Genomic DNA, 25,523 nt, shown 5'->3' with positions numbered 1-25,523 from the left:
TGATCCGAATAAATTATATTTAACTGGAATCAGCAACTTATTGCCTTATAAAGTAAAAGTGCTACATTTTTGGTAGTTTCAGCTAGTCATAAAATGTTTATTTTATAGTGGACTGTAAGTTCCATGAAGACAAGAACTGTGTCTGTTATGTTCATTAATACATACCCACTGTTAACAAATGCTTGGTTTATCAGAAGGGCTCAAAAATATTTTTTGAAAGGATAGTTTTCATTAAGCCTATTAATTATGCTAAAATTATGTACCAAAAGTATTTATCAATAACCAGAATTCTTTGAGTTAGAATGCCTCCTTTTTGGTGGCTAGAGGTTGAGGAAGGAATAATCCAGAGAGAGAAAAAGATTCTATGTAAGTCATAGAATCAGTCATAGAATCATAGAACTCAGATCAGTTTCCCCAGTCCAACAGCCTGGTTTCTAGAGAAAAAAGCAGGAAGGAGCAAAGTATTTGAGAGATGAAAAGGCAGGAAGAAGAAGGCAGAAAGAGAAAACAAGTAAGAGAGGCAGAGAAAGAGAAAACTCTTCTTTCATTAGGAAACTGCTGGGGCTTCTTTTACTTAATCCTTTAAAAAGTGAGAGGGAGTGCAACTAACTTATTTGGGGAAATACTGTTAGCAGAATGGAGAAATGAGTCAGGGAAGAGATGGAAGGAAGGAAAAGGTGCATCATCCATCCATCTAACCAAAGGTGCCCACATGGTTACCATGTGGGCAACCACAGCTTAATCCCTCTAGGGAACAGTGTAGCCATCTTGCCTCAAGTGCTGTGTCTTTACCCACCAACTCCCCCAGTCAGAGATGAAGAGCTGCTCCAATGGGAGCCTTGATCGCCTGGCACTTCTGGCTTGCTGCACAGGTAGGCAGAGTGGAGTCCTGCAGCCAGAGGGACCCCTTAGGCAATGAAATGCAGGTGCTGGAAATTTAAATCAGATTAGCATGCACAGGCATGTAAGGGACAAGGCAATATGAATGGAGACACCAACAGCAACTGCTCTAGTTTGCTTGTTAGAATAGAGAGAAAAAATCATAGAGATATTAAATAGACATTTATGTTTATTTTCTGCTGTGTTTCAGAATCTGGAATAGCTACTCGTATTCAGGCAATCACTAAATGTTTCTTGAACTTGTTGATGTCTTATGACTGTCCATCTCAACTGAATGAGTGGATGAGTGAATGGATAGAAAATTGAAGTCTATATGGTTGATTGTCAGGATGATACATTAACTTCTGTTAGAAACTACTCTGGTGCCCTTTGTCATTGGGAGCCCGTATTTCAGAGCTAAACCTGTGCTGAGGACAGACTCTGTCAACTTGTAAGTGCTGATTAACAATTAGCTTTATGGGGCTAATCCATATACTTTAGAATGGAGACTCAATTTCACCTTTTTGAAACAAAAATAAAATGGAGAACTACACTTACAAAACGTGTGCATCAGTTCTCTTGGTCATTATCTAAACCCTGTCTAATGCCAAGTATGGGAAATAGGTGAGGGTTGTCCCGACTGAATGATTTTCTGGGGAAGCCTTGAGCCAGGAGTGACAAAAGACATTAAAGTAGGAAGTAGGAATGCATGAAGTTACCAAAAGTAGATATTTTAAGGGCAAAATCAGCAGTAGAATAAGCAGTCCAATGTGGAATCACCAATTCAAGTAAACAGTTAGAATGTGGGTAGAAGTCAAAAAGAGATGAAAAAATTAGGGAAACTAATCAAAACTAATAAAAAATGAATGCTGAAATGGGTCAACAGAAATCAGGCCCCCAGAAGCCCTGAGCTATGTCTTACGATGTGGTTTGAACGTTGATATATGTAGAGTCTATGGACAACTGTCATGTAAACCAGGCCAGAGGATGCCAGTGTTCTCTTTGGGGAAGCAAGACCAAATTTCCCTCCTTTGGAGTTGGGGAGGGAGAAGCATGCCCACTTCCTCTGCCTGCCCCAGGAGGCTGACATGGTCCTACTCCCCTCATGGAGGCTTATCACCAGACATCAAAATAAAACTGGAGTGCAAGTGTCTTCAAATCCAGATCACACTTTCAGGTGGGGTGTATACTTGATATGTTATTTACAAAGAAAATATTTTATTTTATCTTTTTTTCCTTGTAGTCTATGAAACAGTGTTTGCTAGAAGAGAAGATTGGCAAGGATTAGAAAGAAGTGAGCTCCTTAAGTACTTCAATGACTGTGGTCATTTCCCAATGCACCAGCAAATTGATGAGGTTTGGGACCTGGTCCATAGAGGTATTTTCTCATTTCTTTTTTTGCTTTCTCCTTTCTTTCTTTCCTCCCTGTTTTCCTCCTTTGTTCTTTCCTTCCTTCTCTTACTTTCATTAAACTTGTCTTATAAGTCCCTTTTTTTCAAATTTTCAAAACCTGATTTTAATATATATGAAAGAAGAGATTAAAAGAACGGGTTAAAAGAAGTTAATACGGTAAAATTATTTTTAGAGAGGTAGAAGAGATTCTTTAGCTTTTTAAGCTTTTAATGTATTTTTGATACAATATAAGTTATGTCAGGATATATTTTAAACCACCGTGTATTTTAAATACTGATGCTAAAATGATTTCTGCTGAACAGATTTGGTACCAAAGAATATAGTCAAGTTTAAATGTTTAAACATTATCAATTATTTCAATACAATAGATTTTCACAGTTAGAAAATCATTTCTTTTCTGAACAGTCAATAAGTGAAATGATAATATTGTTTTTGTATGGGAATATTTAGTAAGTTAACTGGAGCAACATTTCTCCATTCTCTAAAGATTAGTAATGGAGTGGAAATTGTCACCAAGGTATGGGAAATCTCAATGAATTTTCCTTAACTCCTTAAGATTCTTCTCATCATTTCTTTCTGTGTCCACACTAATGCTACGGTTGGCTGCCATGTTTAAAGATGATGAATGATGTACCCGTAATTTAATTGAGAGGAAAAGATAAACAAGCAAAACAAAATATTTCAGGATCTTTTTTTTTAATAGAGGTGAAGGGCCCACATACCAGTAGGAAGGTATGATTAATGTCAGAGTGACAAGGTTGAAGCTTCATTAAAGGTTGAAGTTCTCTTCCTTTGTTAGTTCTTAGTGTAATTATCTAATTCTTTACCTATGTATGGACTTTGCTTTGCCACTGCTGAATCCCTAGCACCTAGAAAAGATTTCTAGACTCTTGGTAAATATTTGTTCACAGTCTGGAGAAGCATCCAGATCATGTTGGATGTTTAAGCAAATTTTTCCTGATGACAAAAACATTAAATATTTATTATAGAAAATATGGGAATATAGAAATATATAAGATTACTAACAAATAGCAATTAACATTTGATGTTCATCATTCCCAGTTTTTTTCTGTGCATATAACATTTTTATGAAAATTGGAGTTTTCTAAATATTTGAAAATCTACTTTTTTGCTTAACAATACTCATTAATTTCCAAGCCATAAGTATCTTTTACAACATTATTTATGATAGAGTAATAACCTATCATAAGGGTATGATGTATTTACTGTTTATATTTAAATTCTTACCATTTTTCTTTATAATAAATAATAATAAAATTTTAAAAATTGAATGCAGCAAAATAAAATCGATTAGCGATTTCAGAAACTTATACTTCAGAAACTTGGTAATTTAAAATATGTTTTTCTTCAAATTAACAGTTTCATAGTGATATTTTCCTTCACTGATTATTTTGGAGTATATCATAAAGGCTTAGGTTTAGGGCATGGCTTAGTATTAGCTTGCCTGGATTTAATTCCTGGCTTCAGCACTTATTAGCTGTATGTCTTTGGACAAGTTATTTATCTCTGCTATGCCTTACTTTATATATATGTAAAAGGAAGATAATACTCTCTAAGTCATTGGGCTGTTATGAGATTAAAATGAAATAATTCATGTAAAACATGTGGCCCATTATAAGTGCTCAATAAGTGTTTGCTATTATTATTATTAAATAATTTTAAGTATACTTAGATAATTATGAAAATTAATTTTCATAATTTTTATTTTGAAAATGTTAAAATGTTGAACCTAGTTGTTGAATGACGTATTTCTATAGAGATTTTTGTATTGAATGTTATCAACTGGTTTACACCCATATCATCTCTTGCTTACCATAATGACCTGTGTGCTAGAGAAGATGATATGCTCATTTTTGTTCATTTTACAAATGAGAGAACTGAGACTTAGAGACCTTTTTAAATCATTAGGAGAGCAGAAACTATCCCTGGTCTCTTCAAGTCAAGTTCAATGCTCTTTCCATTTTACTATGTGGAGTAAAATTTAAAAGTTCAGTGTTACAAAAGCATAATTAGATAGATGGTTAAAATATTCTTGACAGAAAGTATTGCCTTTTATTGATCTTTCACAGACTAGATAATGCCTTGCAATATAGTAGGTTTTCTGAAAATGATTTACTCTATTAAATTTCTTATTAAAACTAGAATTTTCAAAAGAACAGTTAGTGTAAAACATACTGTTTTTATTATACTGCCTAAAATTGGGAAGCTTTCCTTTATAGAAAGAAGCCACTCTAACATAATTTAAAATATATATCCAATTATGCTGCTACATCCAGTTCAAAAATTCTAGTGGTTTATAAGAAGCTTTAATTTAAAATGGAGATATTCTAAAATAATGGAAAGAAAACAGAAAATTTATGGGAAGTGGAGCTAAATTAATGTTTTCTGCTTGCTTCTTCTAAGAGAATCTGATTTTATGCATTTTGGATTGTCAATCTTCTTCATTCATACTGACTTATTTGATTGTGGATAATAGCTCCAGATGTGCAACCTACACATTTTTTCATCCAGTAGAATATTTCACCTAACCCATAGGTACTTAATTAAACTGATTAACTTCGTCAGTGTAGGACACCAAGTAGGTCAAAGTTCCAAAACTGTCTGTATGTGTTCAGGTATTTTTAGCTTTTTTTTTTTTTTCCATTTTTTTTCTTATCACTATGGTAACAAAAAATTGTGACTGAGGATGTGATTTTTGTCTGAAAATCTGCCTTTGGGATAATGAAGCCCCTTCAGACTACATGTCGTGGCTGATCTTAAAAGCTGAAGACTATGCAAACATGAGAACCTTTACTTGATATTCATTTACATCTCAACAAATGAAACTAATAACAATAGGATGGCATATCTCAAAGGAAACAAAATCATAATCTGATTCTATATTATCTATTCTCATATCTAACTAATTTTAGAAGTTTGAACTTTGAAGGTTTTCCAGTGTTTTCTCAACACATAAATAGAACTTTTAGTTTGTTTTCTGCAATTGAAATGAACTCAACAATGAAGACAAATCCACTTTCACTGTGGAGCCCTAGACAAAAATGTTATAACCCGAAATACCCTCTGCATCTGAAGAAACAATGGTCTGAGGTAGGATGTGAATTATTTCAGCCTCCCTGACTAGTTGGTGGCAAACTGTAACTGTATCCTGGGCCTCCTGCTCCTCAGGGCACAGCTTTACCCACTACAAGCAGACAACACTGGATTTTCTGTTATTTTCTCAAGATATGGCTTTATGTTATTAAATGGAGAGCATATAATGAGTTTCCCCTAAAATTGTTTTCATATGAACAAACTGTCTAATAATAAGATTTTTATTTTTTTTGTGTGGTATGCGGGACTCTCACTGTTGTGGCCTCTTCTGTTGCGGAGCACAGGCTCCGGATGCGCAGGCTCAGCGGCCATGGCTCACGGGCCCATCTGCTCCACAGCATGTGGGATCCTCCCGGACCGGGGCATGACCCTGCGTCCCCTGCATCAGCAGGCGGACTCTCAACCACTGCGCCACCAGGGAAACCCTAATAATAAGATTTTGATTAAGCATAGAAGGGATTAAAGAGGACTAAAAAAGGTAGTATTCTGGGGCATAAGAAATTTTAATGATAAAAGAGTGAAAGGAGATTGGTTCAAGATGGCAGAGTAGAAGGATATGCTCTCACTCCCTCTTTTGAAAACACCGGAATCACAACTAACTGCTGAACAATCATCGACAAGAAAACACTGGAACTCACCAAAACAGATACCCCATATGCAAAGACAAAGGAGAAGCTGCAATGAGAAGGTAGGAGGGGTGCTATCACAATAGAAACAAATCCCATAACTGCTGGGTGGTTAACTCACAAACTGGGGAACACTTATACCACAGAAGCTCACCCACTGGAGTGAAGGTTCTGAGCCACACGTCAGGGGGTCTGGCAATGAGAGGAAGAATTCCTAGAGAATCAGACTTTGAAGGCTAGCGGGATTTGATTGCAGGACTTCAGCAGGACTGGGGGAAACAGAAACTCCACTCTTGGAGGGCACACACAAAGTAGCGTGTGCATCGGGAGCCAGGGGAAGGAGCAGTGACCCCATAGGAAACTGAACCAGACCTACCTGCTAGTGTTGGAGGGTCTCCTGCAGAGGTGGGAGTCAGCTGTGGCTCACCAAGGGATAAGGACACTGGCAGCAGAAGTTCTGGGAAGTACTCCTTGGTGTGAGCCCTCCCAAAGTCTGCCATTAGCCCCACCAAAGAGCCCGAGCTCCAGTGTTGGGTCACCTCAGGCCAAACAACCAACAGGGAGGGAACCCAGCCCCACCCATCAGCAGACAAGTAGATTAAAGTTTTACTGAGCTCTGCCCACCAGAGCAACACCTAGCTCTACCCACCACCAGTCCCTCCCATCAGGAAACTTCCACAAGCCTCTTAGATAGCCTCATCCACCAGAGGGCAGACACAGAAGCAGGAAGAACTATAATCCTGCAACCTGCAAAACCTGCAAAACCACATTCACAGAAAGACAAGATGAAAAGGCAGAGGGCTGTGTACCAGATGAAGGAACAACAAAGAACCCCAGAGAAACAACTAAATAAAGTGGAGATAGGCAACCTTCCAGAAAAAGAATTCAGAATAATGATAGTGAAGATGATCCAGGACCTCGGAAAAAGAACGGAGGCAAAGATCGAGAAGATGCAAGAAATGTTTAACAAAGATCTAGAAGAATTAAAGAACAAACAGAGATGAACAATAAAATAACTGAAATGAAAAATACACTAGAAGGAATCAATAGCAGAGTAACTGAGGCAGAAGAACGGATAAGTGACCTGGAAGACAGAATGGTGGAATTCACTGCTGCGGAATGGAATAAAGAAAAAAAATGAAAAGAAATGAAGACAGCCTAAGAGACCTCTGGGACAACATTAAACGCAAAAACATTCACATTATAGGGGTCCCAGAAGGAGGAGAGAGAGAAAGGCCCCGAGAAAATATTTGAAGAGATTATAGTCGAAAACTTCCCTAACATGGGAAAGGAAATACCCACCCATGTCCAGGAAGTGCAGAGAGTCCCATACAGGATAAACCCAAGGAGAAACACGTTGAGACACATAGAAATCAAATTGGCAAAAATAAAAGACAAAGAAAAATTATTGAAAGCAGCAACGGAAAAATGACAAATAACATACAAGGGAACTCCCATAAGGTTAACAGCTGATTTCTCAGCAGAATCTCTACAAGCCAGAAGGGAATGGCATGATATACATAAAGTGATGAAAGGGAAGAACCTACAACCAAGATTACTCTACCCAGCAAGGATCTCATTCAGATTCAATGGAGAAGTCAAAAGCTTTACAGACAAGCAAAAGCTAAGAGAATTCAGCACCACCAAACCAGCTCTACAACAAGTGCTAAAGGAACTTCTCTAAATGGGAAACACAAGAGAAGAAAAGGACCTACAAAAACAAACACAAAACAATCAAGAAAATGGTAAATGGAACATACATATTGATAATTATCTTAAACATGAATGGATGAAATGCTCCAACCAAAAGACACAGGCTTGCTGAATGGATACAAAAACAAAACCCATATATATGCTGTCTATAGGAGAAAAACTTCAGACCTAGGGACACATACAGACTGAAAGTGAGGAAATGGAAAATGATATTCTGTGCAAATGGAAATCAAAAGAAATCTGGAGTAGCAATACTCATATCAGATAAAATAGACTTTAAAATAAAGAACATTACAAGAGACAAGGAAGGACACTACATAATGATCAAGGGATCAATCCAAGAAGATATAACAATTATAAATATATATGCACCCAACATAGGAGCACCTCAATACATAAGACACCTGCTCACAGCTCTGAAAGAGGAAATTGACAGTAACACAGCAATAGTAGGGGACTTTAACACCTCACTTTCACCAATGGACAGACCATCCAAATAGAAAATTAATAAGGAAACAGCAGCTTTAAATGACACAATAGACCAGATAGATTTAATTGATATTTATAGGACATTCCATCCAAAAACAGCAGATTACACTTTTTTCTCAAGTTTGCATGGAACGTTCTCCAGGACAGATCACATCTTGTGTCACAAATCAAACCTCAGTAAATTTAAGAAAATTGAAATCATATCAAGCATCTTTTCTGACCATAATGCTATGATATTAGAAATCAAGTACAGGGAAAAAAACGTAAAAAACACAAACATGTGGAGGCTAAACAATACGTTACTAAATAACCAATAGGTCACTGAAGAAATCAAAGTGGAAATCAAAAAATACCTAGAGACCAATCACAATGAAAACACGACAATCCAAAACCTATGGCATGCAGCAAAAGCAGTTCTAAGAGGGAAGTTTATAGCTATACAAGCCTACCTCAAGAAACAAGAAAAATCTCAATCTAACACTACACCTGAAGGAACTAGAGATAGAAGAAGAAACAAAACCCAACATTAGTAGAAGGAAAGAAATCATAAAGATCAGAGCAGAAATAAATGAAATAGAAACAAAGAAAACAATAGCAAAGATCAATAGAACTAAAAGCTGGTTCTTTGGGAAGATAAACAAAATTGGTAACCATTAGCCAGACTCATCAAGAAAAAGAGGGAGAGGACTCAAATCAATAAAATTAGAAATGAAAAAGGAGAAGTTATAACAGACACCACAGAAATACAAAGCATCCTAATAAACTAGTACAAGCAACTCTATGCCAATAAAATGGACAACCTGGAAGAAATGGACAAATTCTTAGAAAGGTATAACCTTCCAAGACTGAACCAGGAGGAAACAGAAAATATGAACAGACCAATCACAAGTAATGAAATTGAAACTGTGATTAAAAATCTCCCAACAAACAAAAGTCCAGGACCAGATGGCTTCAGAGGTGAATTCTATCAAACATTTAGAGAACAGCTAACACCCATCCTTCTCAAACTCTTCCAAAAAATTGCAGAGGAAGGAACACACCCAAACTCATTCTATAAGGCCACCATCACCCTGATGCCAAAACCAGACAAAGATACTACAAAAAAAGAAAATTACAGACCAATATCACTGATGAATATAGATGCAGAAATCCTCAACAAAATAGTAGCAAACAGAATCCAACAGCACATTAAAAGGATCATACACCATGATCAAGTGGGATTTATCCCAGATATGCAAGGATTCTTCAGTATACTCAAACCAATCAGTGTGATACACCATATTAAGAAATTGAAGAATAAAAACCATATGATCCTCTTAATAGATGCAGAAAAAGCTTTTGACAAAATTCAACACCCATTTATGATAAAAACTCTCGAGAAAGTGCACATAGAGGGAACCTACTTCAACATAATAAAGGCCATATATGACAAACCCACAGCAAACATCATTCTCAATGGTGAAAAACTGAAAGCATTTCCTCTAAGATCAGGAACAAGACAAGGATGTCCACTCTCACCATTATTATTCAACATAATTTTGGAAGTCCTAGCCGTGGCAATCAGAGAAGAAAAAGAAATAAAAGGAATCCAAGTTGGAAAAGAAGAAGTAAAACAGTCACTGTTTGCAGATGACATGATACTATACATAAAGAATTGTAAAGATGCCACCAGAAAACTACAAATCAATGAATTTGGTAAAGCTGTGGGATACAAAATTAATGCACAGAAATCTCTTGCATTTCTATACACTAATGATGAAAAATCTGAAAGAGAAATTAAGGAAACACTCCCATTTACCATTGCAACAAAAAGAATAAAATACCTAAGAATAAACCTACCTAAGGGGACAAAAGACTTGTATGCAGAAAACTATAAGACACTGATGAAAGATATTAAAGATAATACCAACAGATGGAGAGATATACCATGTTCTTGGATTGGAAGAATCAATATTGTGAAAATGACTATACTACCCAAAGCAATCTACAGATTCAGTGCAATCCCTATCAAATTGCCAATGGCACTTTTTATAGAACTAGAACAAAAAATCTTAAAATTTGTATGGAGACACAAAAGACCCTGAATAGCCAAAGCAGTCTTAAGGGAAAAAAATGGAGCTGGAGGAATCAGACTCTCTGACTTCAGACTATACTACAAAGCGACAGTAATCAAGACAATATGGTACTGGCACAAAAACAGAAATATAGATCAATGGAACAGGATAAAAAGCCCAGAGATAAACCCATGCACCTATGGTCAGCTAATGTATGATAAAGGAGGCAAATATACAGTGGAGAAAAGGCAGTCTCTTCAATAAGTGGTGCTGGGAAAACTGGACAGCTACATATAAAAGAATGAAATTAGAACACTCCCTAACACCATACACAACAATAAACTCAAAATGGATTAGAGACCTAAATTAAGACTGGACACTATATAAGTCTTACAGGAAAACATAGGAAGAACACTCTTTGACATAAATCACAGCAAGATCTTTTTTGATCCACCTCCTAGAGTAATGGAAATAAAAACAAAAATAAAGAAATGGAACCTAATGAAACTTAAAAGCTTTTGCACAGCAAAGGAAACCATAAACAAGATGAAAAGAGAGCCCTCAGAATGGTAGAAAATATTTGCAAATGAATCATCGGACAAAGGATTAATCTCCAAATTATATAAACAGCTCATGCAGCTCAATATTAAAAAAACAAGCAGCCCAATCCAAAAATGGGCAGAAGACCTAAATAGACATTTCTCCAAAGAAGACATACAGACGGCCAAGAAGCACATGAAAAGGTGCTCAACGTCACTCATTATTAGAGAAATGCAAGTCAAAACTACAATGAGGTGTCACCTCCACCAGTTAGAATGGGCATCACCAGAAAATCTACAAACAACAAATGCTGGAGAGGGTGTGAAGAAAAGGGAACCCTCTTGCACTGTTGGTAGGAATGTAAATTGATACAGCCACTATGGAGAACAATATGGAGGTTCCTTAAAGAACTAACAATAGAATTACCATATAACCCAGCAATCCCTCTACTGGGTATATACCCAGGGGAAACTATAATTCCAAAAGAGACATGTACCACAATATTCATTGCAGCACTGTTTACAATAGCCAGGACATGGAAGCAACCTAAATGCCCGTCAACACACGAATGGATAAAGAAGATGTGGTACATATATACAATGGAATATTGCTCAGCCATAAAAAAAACATGAAATTGGGTCAATTGTAGATACGTGGATGCATCTAGAGACTTTCATACAGAGTGAAGTAAGTCAGAAAGAGAAAAACAAATATCGTATGTTAACGCATATATGTGGAACCTAGAAAATGGAACAGATGAACTGGTTTACAGAGCAGAAATTGAGACACAGAAGTAGAGAAAAAAACGTATGGACACCAAGGAGGGAAAGCGGCGGGGGTTGGGGATGGTGGTGTGATGAATTGGGAGATTGGGATTGACATGTATACACTGATGTGTATAAAATGGATGACTAATAAGAAAATAAGTAAATAAACATTAAAAAAAATAACACAGAATTATCAGAGGTAACATGTTACAAAAGCCTTATTTTAAATTACTTCTATAAAAGAAAGGACTTCCCTGTTGGCACAGTGGTTAAGAATCCGCCTGCCAATGCAGGGGACATGGGTCCGATCTCTGGTCTGGGAAGATGCCACCTGCCACGGAGCAACTAAGCCCATGCGCCACAACTACTCAGCCTGTGCTCTAGAGCCTGTGAGCCACAACCACTGAGCCCCCGCTCTCTGCAACTAGAGAAAGTCCATGTGCAGCAATGAAGACCCAACATAGTCAAAAATTAATAAATAAATAATAATAAATAAAAAAGAAATTTAACACATTTTTATCATAAATCATTTTGAAAATGCATACAAAAAGCAAAGATGAAATGAAAAATACTGACAGTTTTATGATTCAGAATGACTAGAGGTCAACTACAGCAGGTAGCCAGGTCTTTTAAAGATCTCTTAGTGCCTCCATAACCATTTGGGGAAAGTGTCTGGCAATCTGTCTTCTTTTTTTTAAATATATTTAATAAAAATGTTATCACACTATGTATTTATATTGCTGGTACAAATCTCAATCCATGAACTCACTGTTTCTCTATAAGCAGTTAATTTTTATTTCTAACCTCCATCCATTAAGCTTTAATTTCAGTTAGTTTGGCTTTTCGTTGTCTTTTTATGAGGTTGTGGCCAGATAATGATGGCGGGCTATGTAGCATGTGGCGTGTCCTGTCCCACTGATCTGAAATATCTGCTCATTTATCTCCTATCAAGTGTGTTATGTATACTGTTAATGCCAATGGGTGTTGATTTTTTTCTTACCTCTTCAAATCAGTTTAGATTCCTTTGATGGCTTGTTATGTGGAGAAAATGATTCTCATTTTAGACATATTGATATTGGTCAGGTCTTCAGATCCTTGTCATGATCCATTTCAGTAGAGCTTATGACGTATAGGTCTACATTTATTCACTAGAGAAGGACAAAATGCTCAGAAATGTGGAGGCAGGTAAATGAATATAATTCCTAGCACAAAATCTACTTATCAGAAATGAAGCAATAAAGATGATTAAGGCATGTGGTCAATATTAGGAAAGTCTGGCACGCATGCTGATGACTGAACAACAGGAATAGTCTTTCTACTATCACTTCCACTTCACCAGTGAGTCCAATGAATTGTACTGCCATGAAGTTTCTTTTAGCAGGATTTAAGTATTTTGTTATGCAACACTGGATAGCTTGAGAAGTGTTTGACGTTTGTCCCACCTGCTCTGAGGGATTTCTGCTAAGGTCCCCTGAATCTACAGACTCTTTCTGTGCATTACAAAGATATAAAGGTTTTGTCAGTGGTGTAGTGTAACCCTGTGTAAAAGGATGCCACTTTTTTCCCCCTGGTATTTTAACCGATATTCTCTAATGCTTTCAGCCATGTGAAAGGTACAAGCACTTTCTCTTCTCTGATGGATAATTTCTGGTATAAGTCATAAAGAGAAAGGCAATGCATTAGAGCATATTATATGGATGTCTTCCTTGGTTGAGACAATCCAGAATCTTTTTTGATAAAATTGTTGTTGCAAATATATTCAACAAATATCTTCTAAGCACTTAATGTGTGCTATGAAATGTAATGTGGTTCAAAGGTTTCAGAGTCTCCATAATAACTGGAAGGACATGCACATATATAACCGGATAAATACAATGTTGTAAATGCTTACACATTCACACATGTATCAGGTGCTAAGATGATACAGATATTAATTATGTCTTAAGTTTGGAAATCAGGGAAAGTTATAGAGTGTATTTAAGACTTAGTCAATCATTGTAGGATGAGTTAACTAGATAAAAAAAAGACCAAGGTTTAACGCATAAGGGATTGTGTGCAAAGCAAATTAGAATTTACAGGGTTTCTGGTAACACTGAATAGAGGAGACGTGTCTGCTGGGTGGGTGCCTGGAGAGGGCACGATGTTACTAAAACTGCTGACTAAAAGATGCCAGATCATTCACTGAGATCTAGTTGATGGGGGCTGCTTTTCCCTATAGGATTCTTCTTATTTTAAGTCCCTTATTCACCTGTCATCTGCCTATTGAAAATGGATGTTTCCAAATGCACAATACAAATTAGATTTTGGATATAAATCAGTTTGTGACAGTAGGAGCTATTTAAACACTTTTCCCTAGAGCTTGAATACCCCTGAATAAACTAGAGACCAAACCCTAGGGGCAAAAAGAGCAATCCTGAAAGGTCTGACTCTCCTCACCTTGCTTCAGCTACCTAATCCAAGCAGCTGCTCCTAAAATTCTGCCTGCTTTCTCCTCTAACACTTTTAAAAGATAGTTCTTGACATTTTGTCTCATCTTACATTATTTAACACTGTTAATGCCTTTTTTTGACCCTACCCATGGCTGTGCAAAGCCTGTGAAAGCCTATGCTAATGATATGCCCTGGGAATGGTCACTGCCTGTGGAAGACTCTCCCCTTTCCCTTCTTTTCTATCCTACAGTCACATGAGTTGTTACTAGGATTATTAGGTTACCCTAATTAGCCATTCTGGGTTTCTTTAAAACTTTGAGTCTTTTATTATTTGGGTTGAAATATTTGTACCATTGTTACATAAGCTGCACAGAGAATCTGATTAAATTGTGTAATATTACTTAACACCAGCTATTCTTCTAAAGCCTGTCTGTTTTCTTTAAGTAGAAAATAACCATCTTTAAGAAACAGCAGGGACAGCAGGGGTTTGAGAGTGGTGTAACTTCAGTAAAGGTATAATTACTTTTATAAGTCTGTTAGAGAACAAGGCTTTAGGCTTCTTTTGTTAGATCATTGTTTATTAAGATTACACACCCAGTATTCCTAACACACGGAGATCCACCAACAAGTCTTTGTTTTATGTGATTGAATTACTATAAGATCAGGAATATAAACTCCTTGGTGAGAACAGCTTTGCTCTGGAAGTCTCTGATAAATGAAAGAAATGTTAATATAAAATATTGCATCAGAAATTCTTATGAAATGCAAAATTTTATGATACAGTATAATTATTCTAACATCATAAACACTGCATTAAAGAGCTTTATTTCTTCTGGCATTTCACTTGATCCAGAGTCCTGTTAATTCCCACAGTGAAGTGAAAATGTCCAAAGGGCTTAAAGTAATTCTCAGACCTTTATGGTCAAGTAGGTTTTACAGTTCTCAATTCACTTCTTAAGTCACCTTTAGGAATGAACACTTTCTAGTATTCCTGAATCAAGCTTTTAAAAGGAATTATGCTCTGCTGTATAAGGCACCATGACACTCCTATGCTGTGAAGTCTATCATGCTGGTCTAAGTTATAAGTGGTATTGAAATGAAAGCTTGTGATTCAGATTCATGAAAACAAGCCTCTTGCAGGATGCTGCCAGTTTGGCAGCATAGAAGCCAAAAGTTAATGCTAAAGGATTGTTTCCTTAAAGATTATCTCTTCAGGTACAAGCCCACGAGAGTTTCATTTTGGTATTTATGTTTCCAAAATTTAAAATTCTGTGACTGTTACCACACTGAAGTCAACAGAAGTGTTTTCTTTTTTTTTTAAATCAGTCATGTTGGCCTGTTGTGCAAGGAGATGTTTATAGAGTAAGCTTCTTTTAGAACATAGTTTCTTAGGAATCTTAATGTAAATATCTTATTTTCCTACCATAAAGATGTTGGGTTTCTATTCTTTAGAAGTATTCCTGCCAGTGATTCTTTATCTACCAATGCTTATATATTTTTTTAGCATGATGAGGGACCAGACATCTTTTTAGCTGATGTTGTTTAGTGGTTTGGATATAGAGGACTTGATTTTCATATACATCCTTAAATGCACTTATAATCCTTTGAGGTAAAAATAGGAATACCCATGTAAGCACATTAGTATAGCATGTGCATTATAGTTAGTAACTCCCATCAGTACTAATAACTGCCTATAAGAAAGGCAGATATCATAACCTTCTCTTTCTTTTTATATTTTTATGGAGTTTAATTCATAGTACCAATCAGAGAAGACACAAAATTGAGTGTACACCTACAATTTATTGTGCATATTTTCTAGCACCGAGATTTACATTGAATATTAAATAATCACTTAAACTAGTGGCTCTTAGCCAAGGTCTCATAACATATTCATGTATTTAAATAAGTTGTAAAGTGAATTCCAAATCTTTTGATTCCAAGAAAGTTAATGTACCCGGACTTTTAAAGTAAGAAATAAATTTGAATGGATTAAAAGATAATTCCTATAACTTTCACTTGCTGGAATTCCAAAGACTTTGTCAAGGAGAGAGAAGATGGAACCATCGCTAGAGTGCTAGAACTCCATGGCAGTGCGGTCTCTGTGCCATACAGTGAGCCTCACCCTTGGGCTGTTGGAGCCAGAAAGGGAATGAGAACCCCTGTCTTGCATTAATGCCCCCTGTGAGCTAAATAATTTCTAGCAGGTAAATCTTAATCTGCGTAATCTTCCCTTGGAAAAAAAATTCTAATTATTGTACAGAATAAGGAGTAGGATTGCTTTTTGCGGATGAGATGATTGCTTGTATAACTACTGCATACCTCTTGCTGACGCCATGCTTTCGTATTTTCTGTGGATACCTAAAACCAATCATTGTTTGGAACACTTCTAATACTATGTTCTTCATGGTGTTTTGGTTACAGTGAAAGACAAAGAGGTCTATTACCAACTACCATATTCTAAATGGTTAGTCTGCAGATGATAACTAGCTCCTTAACATAAAATTTACAGGATGTAGCATTTGAAGTACCTTAAGGAATTTTTATTTTTCTATTTACTTCCAGCTGTTTTGTGTTCTCAGTCTTCTGAAGGTGCTTGCCGATAACAGTTTTCGCTGCATCTTGAGCTCTCATTTTCTAGAGTCTTCATTTCTAATGATTGTATTTCGAAAGCTACTTAATTATAATACTTCCTAGGTTGTAACTAGATTTTTTCATTACCAGTAATATCTTCCATCTTTCTTTTCAGCCTATTACCCTCTGATCCCCTCCTCATATGTTTTTGGCTCTTCTCCCGTTTCAATAAATCTGCAACCCCATGGGGACATTCAATCCATTAACTTTACTATATTTACAGTATTCATAACCCCTGAGATTTTTTACCTTTCTCCTTACTCAGCTTAGATTCATTCTGTGGTACCCCTGCATACATTTTTAACCTCCTCACCCACCGCAGACTTATTTTCCAACAGGCTGACTCTGATAAAACAAACTTTCTGCCTAGTTGATGTAGATAAACATGACATGGCTGGAGAAAAATCATAACTAGGCTGATTTATTTCACTTTCAATTTCTGATCACAAATGTCAAGAAGACCCTCAGAATAGCCAGGCAATTTTATTCCACTTTTCAAGTTAATTCAGTCTCTTCCTCTCCCCAATTAATATTCCACATGATCTTGGCCCTCCTCAAACTAAATATCTCATCTTCCTCCTTTCTGTTGATGACCTTATCTCTAATAAAACTGATATAGCAGACACAATTAGAAAAGATTATTTTATCTTCCTACCTCCCAATCTATCAACCTTCCAGCATCTTCAGCCTCAGAACCTGCTTTTCTTCCTCCTGCAATGGATGAACTTTCCCTGTTCATCCCTTCTTGACCACAGTCTCCTGTTGTCTCTGACTTACTCAAGGATTTTATTACTGTCTTTACTTTCTTTACTCCAGATTATTTCCTGTCTTACCTCTGTTATTTATTTCTGCTCTCCTGGACTGTATCTCAAGAGCATACAAACATGCCGAGAAATTTGCCATCTGACAAACACCCTCCCTAGATGTCACATAATCTATTGTTCTTCTTCAATTATCATTCCATTTCTTTGCTCTCCTTTATAAGAAACTCCTCAAAATATGGAGTCTATTTGCCAAGTCTACTTCCTTCTTTACCTCCTATACCATTCTTCTTTTTAAGACATATTATCAAGTACTTCAGACGTATAAAAAGAACCAGTAAAATATATAATAAACACCCCTCAAGTAGTGGGCTAGTGCTGCATGTATCAACATGGATAAATATTTGTAAAAAGAATTATGAAAAAAGAAAAAGTTTCAAAAGGACACAATTTATGTAAAACTTGTTGATATTCAAAATGATATTTCATATTGTTTGAGAGCACATATATATGCAGTAAAAGCATAAAAACATGAATGGTAAAGGAAGACAGCAAATTCAGAATAATGACCACTTCTCTTTTTCTTTCCCACCAAAGAAGAAACAGCTTTATAAGGAGTCTGGGCATGTCAGGGAACCTCAGTCAGTTACAGAGAAGAGAGGCTAACATTGGTACAGAGCAAGAACCTAGCATTTAAAAAGCCAAGTGTGAAACTAAAACCTCCATCTTAATAACCTCACAGTCAGAAATGCTGCTGAATTTAGCCCAGATGAAACTTCTCTGGAAGCTGCTGGTGAAATAATGAGATTTTTGCATAAAGGGAGAGCTCTCCAGCACAGCTAAGTCTGAGTTCCATATAAGGTTATGGGTCTGGAGTGAAAGAAATCGAGAAAAAGATAAGGGGGATGATACACTGCTTCTACCAGATGTCAAATTTCCAACTAAATCTGGGTCTGTTTCCGGATATTCATTTCTATTTCTTTTATCTCTTAGTATATGCCTAAACTAGCACCCCAATTGGTATAGCTTTGTAATGAGCCATACCTGGCAGGGGAAGTTCTACTACTTTTTTTTTTTTTTTTTTGCTTTGGAACTTCTTGAATTTTTTCACTATTTATAAATGTGGGAATGGGGACTTACCTGGTGGCACAGTGGTTAAGAATCTGCCTGCCAATGCAGGGGACACGGGTTCGAGCCCTGATCCGGGAAGATCCCACATGCCACGGAGCAACTAAGCCCATGTTCCACAACTACTGAGCCTGCGCTCTAGAGCCCATGAGCCACAACTACTGAGCCCATGTGCCACAGCTACTGAAGCCCTCCTGCCTACAGCCTGTGCTCTGCAACGAGAAACCACCGCAGTGAGAAGCCCCCACACTGCAACAAAGAGTTAGCCCCTGCTTACCACAACTAGAGAAAGCCCGCACACAGAAACAAAGACCCAATGCAGCCAAAAATAAAATTAATTAATTAATTAAAAAAAAAAAAGAATCTGCCTACCAATGCAGGGGACATGTGTTCAATCCCAGGTCCGGGAAAATCCCACATGCCACGGAACAACTAGCCTGTGCACCACAACTACTGAGCCTGTGCTCTAGGGCCCGTGAGCCAGAGCTACTGAAGCCCACATGCCTAGAGCCTGTGCTCCACACAATGAGAAGCCATAGCAGTGAGAAATCCATGCAAAACCACGAAGAGTAGCCCCCGCTCGCCGCAACTAGAGAAAGCCCGTGCATAACAATGAAGACCTAATGCAGCTAAAAATAAATAAATAAATTTATAAAAAAGAAAATGTGGGAATGAATCGTTTTCATTGCATTAATAATGCAGTTAATATTGAGATAATTTATAGAGAATTGACTTCTTTTTGATATTAAATCCTTCTTTTCAATAGGTTGTCTTTATATTTTATATATTCTATAAAAATTATAAAATTATGTAGTTTTACATCATATACTTTGTATTTACATATTTTATGTTTTTCAGTGGTTTTATTTTTTTCTCCCTAAAGATCTTATCAATTTTTGTTAGAATTATTTCCTTTTTTTAATTTTATTTTATGTTGTAGTAGGAACACTTTCCATGAGATCTGTTCTACTAACAAATTTTTAAGTGCACAATACAGTACTGTTGAATATAGGTACAAAATACTACAGCAGATCTTTAGAGTTCAGTCATCTTGCTTTAATAGGCTTATTTCAAAGTACTTTCTTTAGTCTTGTAATGTTTCTTATGGCAGATGCTGGGTACACAGTGCTCATTTTCTTCCTTTATTTCTTTTTTACATGTCTGAAATACTTAAAAATAAAATTTAAAAGTTCTCTAGTTCCTTCCTATCACATGTAGAATAAACTTCAAACAAGCAAGAAGTGAGACATTTTCTACCTTTCTAACCCCAGGTCCTATCACTCTCCCTCTTGCTTACTCTACTTCAGGCAGGCTGATGCCTTCTGCTTTTTTGAATACACAAAATTCTTTGCACTTGCTGTTTCTTCTATTTAGAATTTTCTTTCCTCATGGATCACTTTGCAAGAGTTTGACTCACATCTGAGCATCATTTGCTCAGAAAGGCCTTTCCTGGTTTTCCTGTCCGAAACATCCCACTCTCCTCTCTCTGTCCTCTGCCCTCTATCCTCTTCCATCTCTTTAATGTTTAGTTTTCTTCATTCCACTTATCACTAACTGATATTTTATTACACACATATTTGTTTGTTCATGGTCTATCTCCTCCAACTGCCTGTTGATTTCAACATGGCAGGGTTCTTATCTTTCTTGTTCACTGCAATGATCCAGTTCATAGGATAGAACCTTGTATACAAAAAAGAAGGTAGATGTGGTGTCACCAGTCACAGCAGAATGAAGGACATATGCCAGTACTAAGGTGAGAGACATGAAAAGAAAATCTTTAACTACTTTCCTCTAAAATAAGTGGAGTAGAAAAAAATTAAAAAGGTAGGATATACCCATATAGTCCTAGAGATGAAAAAAGTAGATGATTTAGTTGCCCTATATCTTGTCTTGGGGCCATGAAGGAAAGTTACCCTTCAGAAAAAAATCTGCTCCTCTTAGAACTTTACAAAACTCTTCTCCAGGCAAGTTGGTGGAGATCCTATAATAATATTCAGGTTATAATTTCTTATTCATGAGTAATCTGTATCAGGCATATTCAGATAGTTTTCTGCACTGATCTGGTGAACTTAGGACATGTGTGCATAGCCAGCCAAGTGTGAGTCACCCAACAAAAGAGAAAGTTAGGAGGGGATTAAATCTGATTATGATTCAAATGCATGAGGTGATAAAGGAGCTGGACCTACTACTACCAGGCAAAGTATGTAGCCAACAATGAAACTTCAGTGACCAGTTATGTTAATCAGACACCTGCTATAAACAATATATTCATAGGAAAGTTAATAAACAGTACCAGGCCAGTGTCTGTTATGAGTCAGCAGAAATGGAGTGTTTAATCAGAACAAATGTTTAATATTAAAAAGGGGCATTATTCTTATTGTTAAAATAAAAATAAGACAGAATGATAACTAGTATGCAGTCTCCTCTGAAGGGCCTGGTTCTGTTAGTGCTGCATATAATGAATTTTAAAAACTGGTAGCTGCCAGCTTACATTCAAGAAATTATTATTTGTAATTGTTTCTGAAGACAAATGCATTGAAATTAAATACAGATTTATTTCACCAATAAATCTAGTGTCTTTGTCAGCTTGGACTGTGATAACAAAATACAATATACTGGGTGTTTAAGCAACAGATATTTATTCCTCACCATTCTAGACGCTGGGAAGCCAAAGATCAAAATGCTGGTAGATTTGGTTCTCAGTGATGGCCACCTTCTCACTGCATCCTCATCTGGTGAGAGTAAGCTCTCATGTCAATTTCTTCTTTTTTTTCCTCATGTCAATTTCTTTTCAAATAAGGACACTAATTCCATCATGGGAGCTCCACTTTCCTGTCATCATCTCAGCCTAATTACCTCCCAAAGGCCCCACTTCCTAATACTATAACATTGGGGGTTAGGGGTTCACCATAAGAAATTTGGGGGAGACAAACAACAGAGAAATGCATATGTTATATAAACAACACATCTACAGGTTCATAAATGTTAGAAACTTCATGTCCTTTCTTCTTCCTATTCTGGGGAAAGGACTCAACTATCAAATCTGCTTTGGTTGGTGCTTAGTTTAGTGCTACCTACTTGATGAGAGTGATAATCATGATCTATTTATAGTAAACTGATCTGGTGATTCCCTTCACAGTTTGGTATCACTATTATACTTCAGTTGTTGCTGAGATCATAATTCCAGGAGTCAGATAGGAAAGTACTTTGGCATATAACTAGAATTGCCCTCACGGTACTCATCTGTAGATGTCCTATAACTTAACACATGTGTAATTACTTTTATGAGAGGTTATAAAAAATAGTAGAATTGATTATTTGTACATTTTTATAATAAATAATTTCCTTAAAATAGAATATAACACTTAGCAATAAGCAAAATGTGTAGGAGATAACAAAAAGTATGCCAGAATGATTATTTTATTGTTCTGGATGTTAATCCTTCATATTCAGTTTACATATTTAAAATATTGCCATAAGATTTTTTCTTTCATGGGATTTCCTAGTTCCAATGTTTACAAACATGTTCAATTGACAAAAGCAATATCAAATTGTTAAAGTTCTATTTAGAGCATTTTGCCATTATACTATTATTTATTTATTTATAAATTAAACGTGGATTAGTCTCATGATTACACAGAGAAGTAGCTTTCATTCTGTGTAGATTAAACTTTCACTTCTGTAATGTAAGCAGGCTGCAAAGCATTTAAGGAAGAGCCATTTTTTTCATATTGTATAGCTTTGAACTTTTTCACAGTAAAAAAACTTTTTGATAATGTAAATAATGTAGTATCATTGTAAAATTTAAATTTTCTTCTATGCTCTTCTTGCTTATATATGCATATGAAAGTACATGTTTATGATTACTGATTTTTTACAGATGAGAATCATATTATATACATTTCTCAAAATCTTTTTTCACTTAGCAATATATCATGAGAACCCTCTAACTCTTTTTCATGGCTTGATAATATTCCACAATACATATACACTCCAGTTTATTTAGTCATTTTCCTGTTGATTAGAGCTTACTTTGTTTACAGTTTGGGACCATTACAAACATCTTTTTGTATTGGTGCTTTTATTTCTATGAGATAGATTTCCAAGAATGAGATTATTAAATCAAAAGTTATACATTTAAAAAATTTTCATTGAGATTTACAGGATGCTTTTAAAAAAGGCTGTGATAATTCAAATTCCACACCCCCCAGCAAAGTTTGAGTGTATCCTTTTTATCTGAATTGCCAGTTTGGTGAGTAAGGAATAATTTAAACTTACCTTACGTTTCTCTCTCTGTGACATTTAGCTGCTCTTCATACATTTGTGCTCTCCTCTAATTTGCCTATTTACAATTTTTGCCCATTTTTGTTAGTTCTCTTTATGTTGTTGGTTTTAATGTGCTTTATACAATATTCTATATAGTAATCTTTCACTTATCATATATTTTACAATCATTTTCCAGTCATTTAATTGTAAACTATGTTTATATGGTGTTTTGTAATAAAAAATTTGTTTCTATCAATGTATATCTTTATACCTTTGGTTTTGCTTTTTTGATTGAAAAGATTTTTCATAAAATAGATAAGCTACAAGGATATATTTTACAGCACAGGGAATATAGCAAATATTTTATAATAACCTTAAATGGAGTATAATCTGTAAAATTTTGAATCACTGTATTGTACAACTGAAACTGATATAATATTCACATCAACTATAATGCAATAAAAAAAGGTTTTTCAAGTTCTGAGTTACACAGAGTCTACTAAAATTTTCTTCTAAAATTATTATTATTTTTTTTTTTTAAACATCTTTATTGGGGTATAATTGCTTTACAATGGTGTGTTAGTTTCTGCTTTATAACAAAGTGAATCAGCTATACATATACATATGTTCCCATATGTCTTCCCTCTTGCGTCTCCCTCCCTCCCACTCTCCCCATCCCACCCTTCCAGGCTGTCACAAAGCACCGAGCTAATATCTCTGTGCCTTGCGGCTGCTTCCCCCCAGCTATCTACCTTACTACGTTTGTTAGTGTGTATATGTCCATGACTCTCTCTCGCCCTGTCAAAACTCACCCTTCCCCCTCCCCATATCCTCAAGTCCATTCTCCAGTAGGTCTGCATCTTTATTCCTGTCTTACCCCTAGGTTCTTCATGACATTTTTTCCCCTAAAATTCCATATATATGTGTTAGCATACGGTATTTGTCTTTTTCTTTCTGACTTACTTCACTCTGTATGACAGACTCTAGGTCTATCCATCTCATTACAAATAGCTCAATTTCATTTCTTTTTAAGACTGAGTAATATTCCATTGTGTATATGTGCCACATCTTCTTTATCCATTCATCCGATGATGGGCACTTAGGTTGTTTCCATCTCCGGGCTATTGTAAATAGAGCTGCAATGAACATTTTGGTACATGACTCTTTTTGAATTTTGGTTTTCTCAGGGTATATGCCCAGTAGTGGGATTGCTGGGTCATATGGTAATTCTATTTGTAGTTTTTTAAGGAACCTCCATACTGTTCTCCATAGTGGCTGAACCATTTCACATTCCCACCAGCAGTGCAAGAGTGTCCCCTTTTCTCCACACCCTCTCCAGCAATTATTGTTTATAGATTTTTTGATGATGGCCATTCTGACTGGTGTGAGATGATATCTCATTGTAGTTTTGATTTGCATTTCTCTAATGATTAATGATGTTGAGCATTCTTTCATGTGTTTGTTGGCATTCTGTATATCTTCTTTGGAGAAATGTCTATTTAGGTCTTCTGCCCATTTTTGGATGGGGTTGTTTGTTTTTTTGTTATTGAGCTGCATGAGCTGCTTGTAAATTTTGGAGATTAATCCTTTGTCAGTTGCTTCATTTGCAAATGTTTTCTCCCATTCTGAGGGTTGTCTTTTGGTCTTGGTTATGGTTTCCTTTGCTATGCAAAAGCTTTGAAGTTTCATTAGGTCCCATTTGTTTATTTTTGTTTTTATTTCCATTACTCTAGGAGGTGGGTCAGAAAGGATCTTGCTGTGATTTATGTCATAGAGTGTTCTTCCTATGTTTTCTTCTAAGAGTTTGATAGTTTCTGGCCTTACATTTAGGTCTTTAATCCATTTTGAGCTTATTTTTGTGTATGGTGTTAGGGAGTGATCTAATCTCATACTTTTACATGTACCTGTCCAGTTTTCCCAGCACCATTTATTGAAGAGGCTGTCCTTTCTCCACTGTACATTCCTGCCTCCTTTATCAAAGATAAGGTGTCCATATGTGCGTGGGTTTATCTCTGGGCTTTCTATCCTGTTCCACTGATCTATCTTTCTGTTTTTGTGCCAGTACCATACTGTCTTGATTACTGTTGCTTTGTAATATAGTCTGAAGTCAGGGAGCCTGATTCCTCCAGCTCCTTTTTTCGTTCTCAAGATTGCTTTGGCTATTCGGGGTCTTTTGTGTTTCCATACAAATTGCGAAATTTTTTGTTCTAGTTCTGTGAAAAATGCCAGTGGTAGTTTGATAGGGATTGCATGGAATCTGTAGATTGCTTTGGGTAGTAGAGTCATTTTCACAATGTTGATTCTTCCCATCCAAGAACATGGTATATCTCTCCATCTATTTGTATCATCTTTAATTTCTTTCATCAGTGTCTTATAATTTTCTGCATACAGGTCTTTCGTCTCCTTAGGTAGGTTTATTCCTAGATATTTTATTCTTTTTGTTGCAATGGTAAATGGGAGTGTTTTCTTGATTTCACTTTCAGATTTTTCATCATTAGTATATAGGAATGCCAGAGATTTCTGTGCATTAATTTTGTATCCTGCTACTTTACCAAATTCATTGATTAGCTCTAGTAGTTTTCTGGTAGCATCTTTAGGATTCTCTATGTATAGTATCATGTCATCTGCAAACAGTGACAGCTTTACTTCTTCTTTTCCGATTTGGATTCCTTTTATTTCCTTTTCTTCTCTGATTGCTGTGGCTAAAACTTCC

At 36.1% G+C, this 25,523-nt stretch overlaps 1 protein-coding gene across 1 annotated transcript in view; it reads left to right on the top strand.

Annotated features, from left to right (window-relative positions):
* The window catches only part of IQCM (IQ motif containing M), a 351,685-nt gene that overhangs the window by 151,428 nt on the left and 174,734 nt on the right, over positions 1-25,523 (top strand). The window contains exon 11 of the mRNA XM_065877201.1: positions 2,123-2,257. Coding sequence (XP_065733273.1) covers positions 2,123-2,257 — 135 coding nt within the window. The remainder of the gene's footprint in view (positions 1-2,122; positions 2,258-25,523) is intronic.

The sequence above is a fragment of the Phocoena phocoena genome, chromosome 5 (genome assembly GCF_963924675.1).
Source record: "Phocoena phocoena chromosome 5, mPhoPho1.1, whole genome shotgun sequence".
Lineage (NCBI taxonomy): Eukaryota > Metazoa > Chordata > Mammalia > Artiodactyla > Phocoenidae > Phocoena > Phocoena phocoena.
Note: the sequence above shows the minus strand (reverse complement) of the source record. Positions and strands in the feature narration are given on the sequence as shown.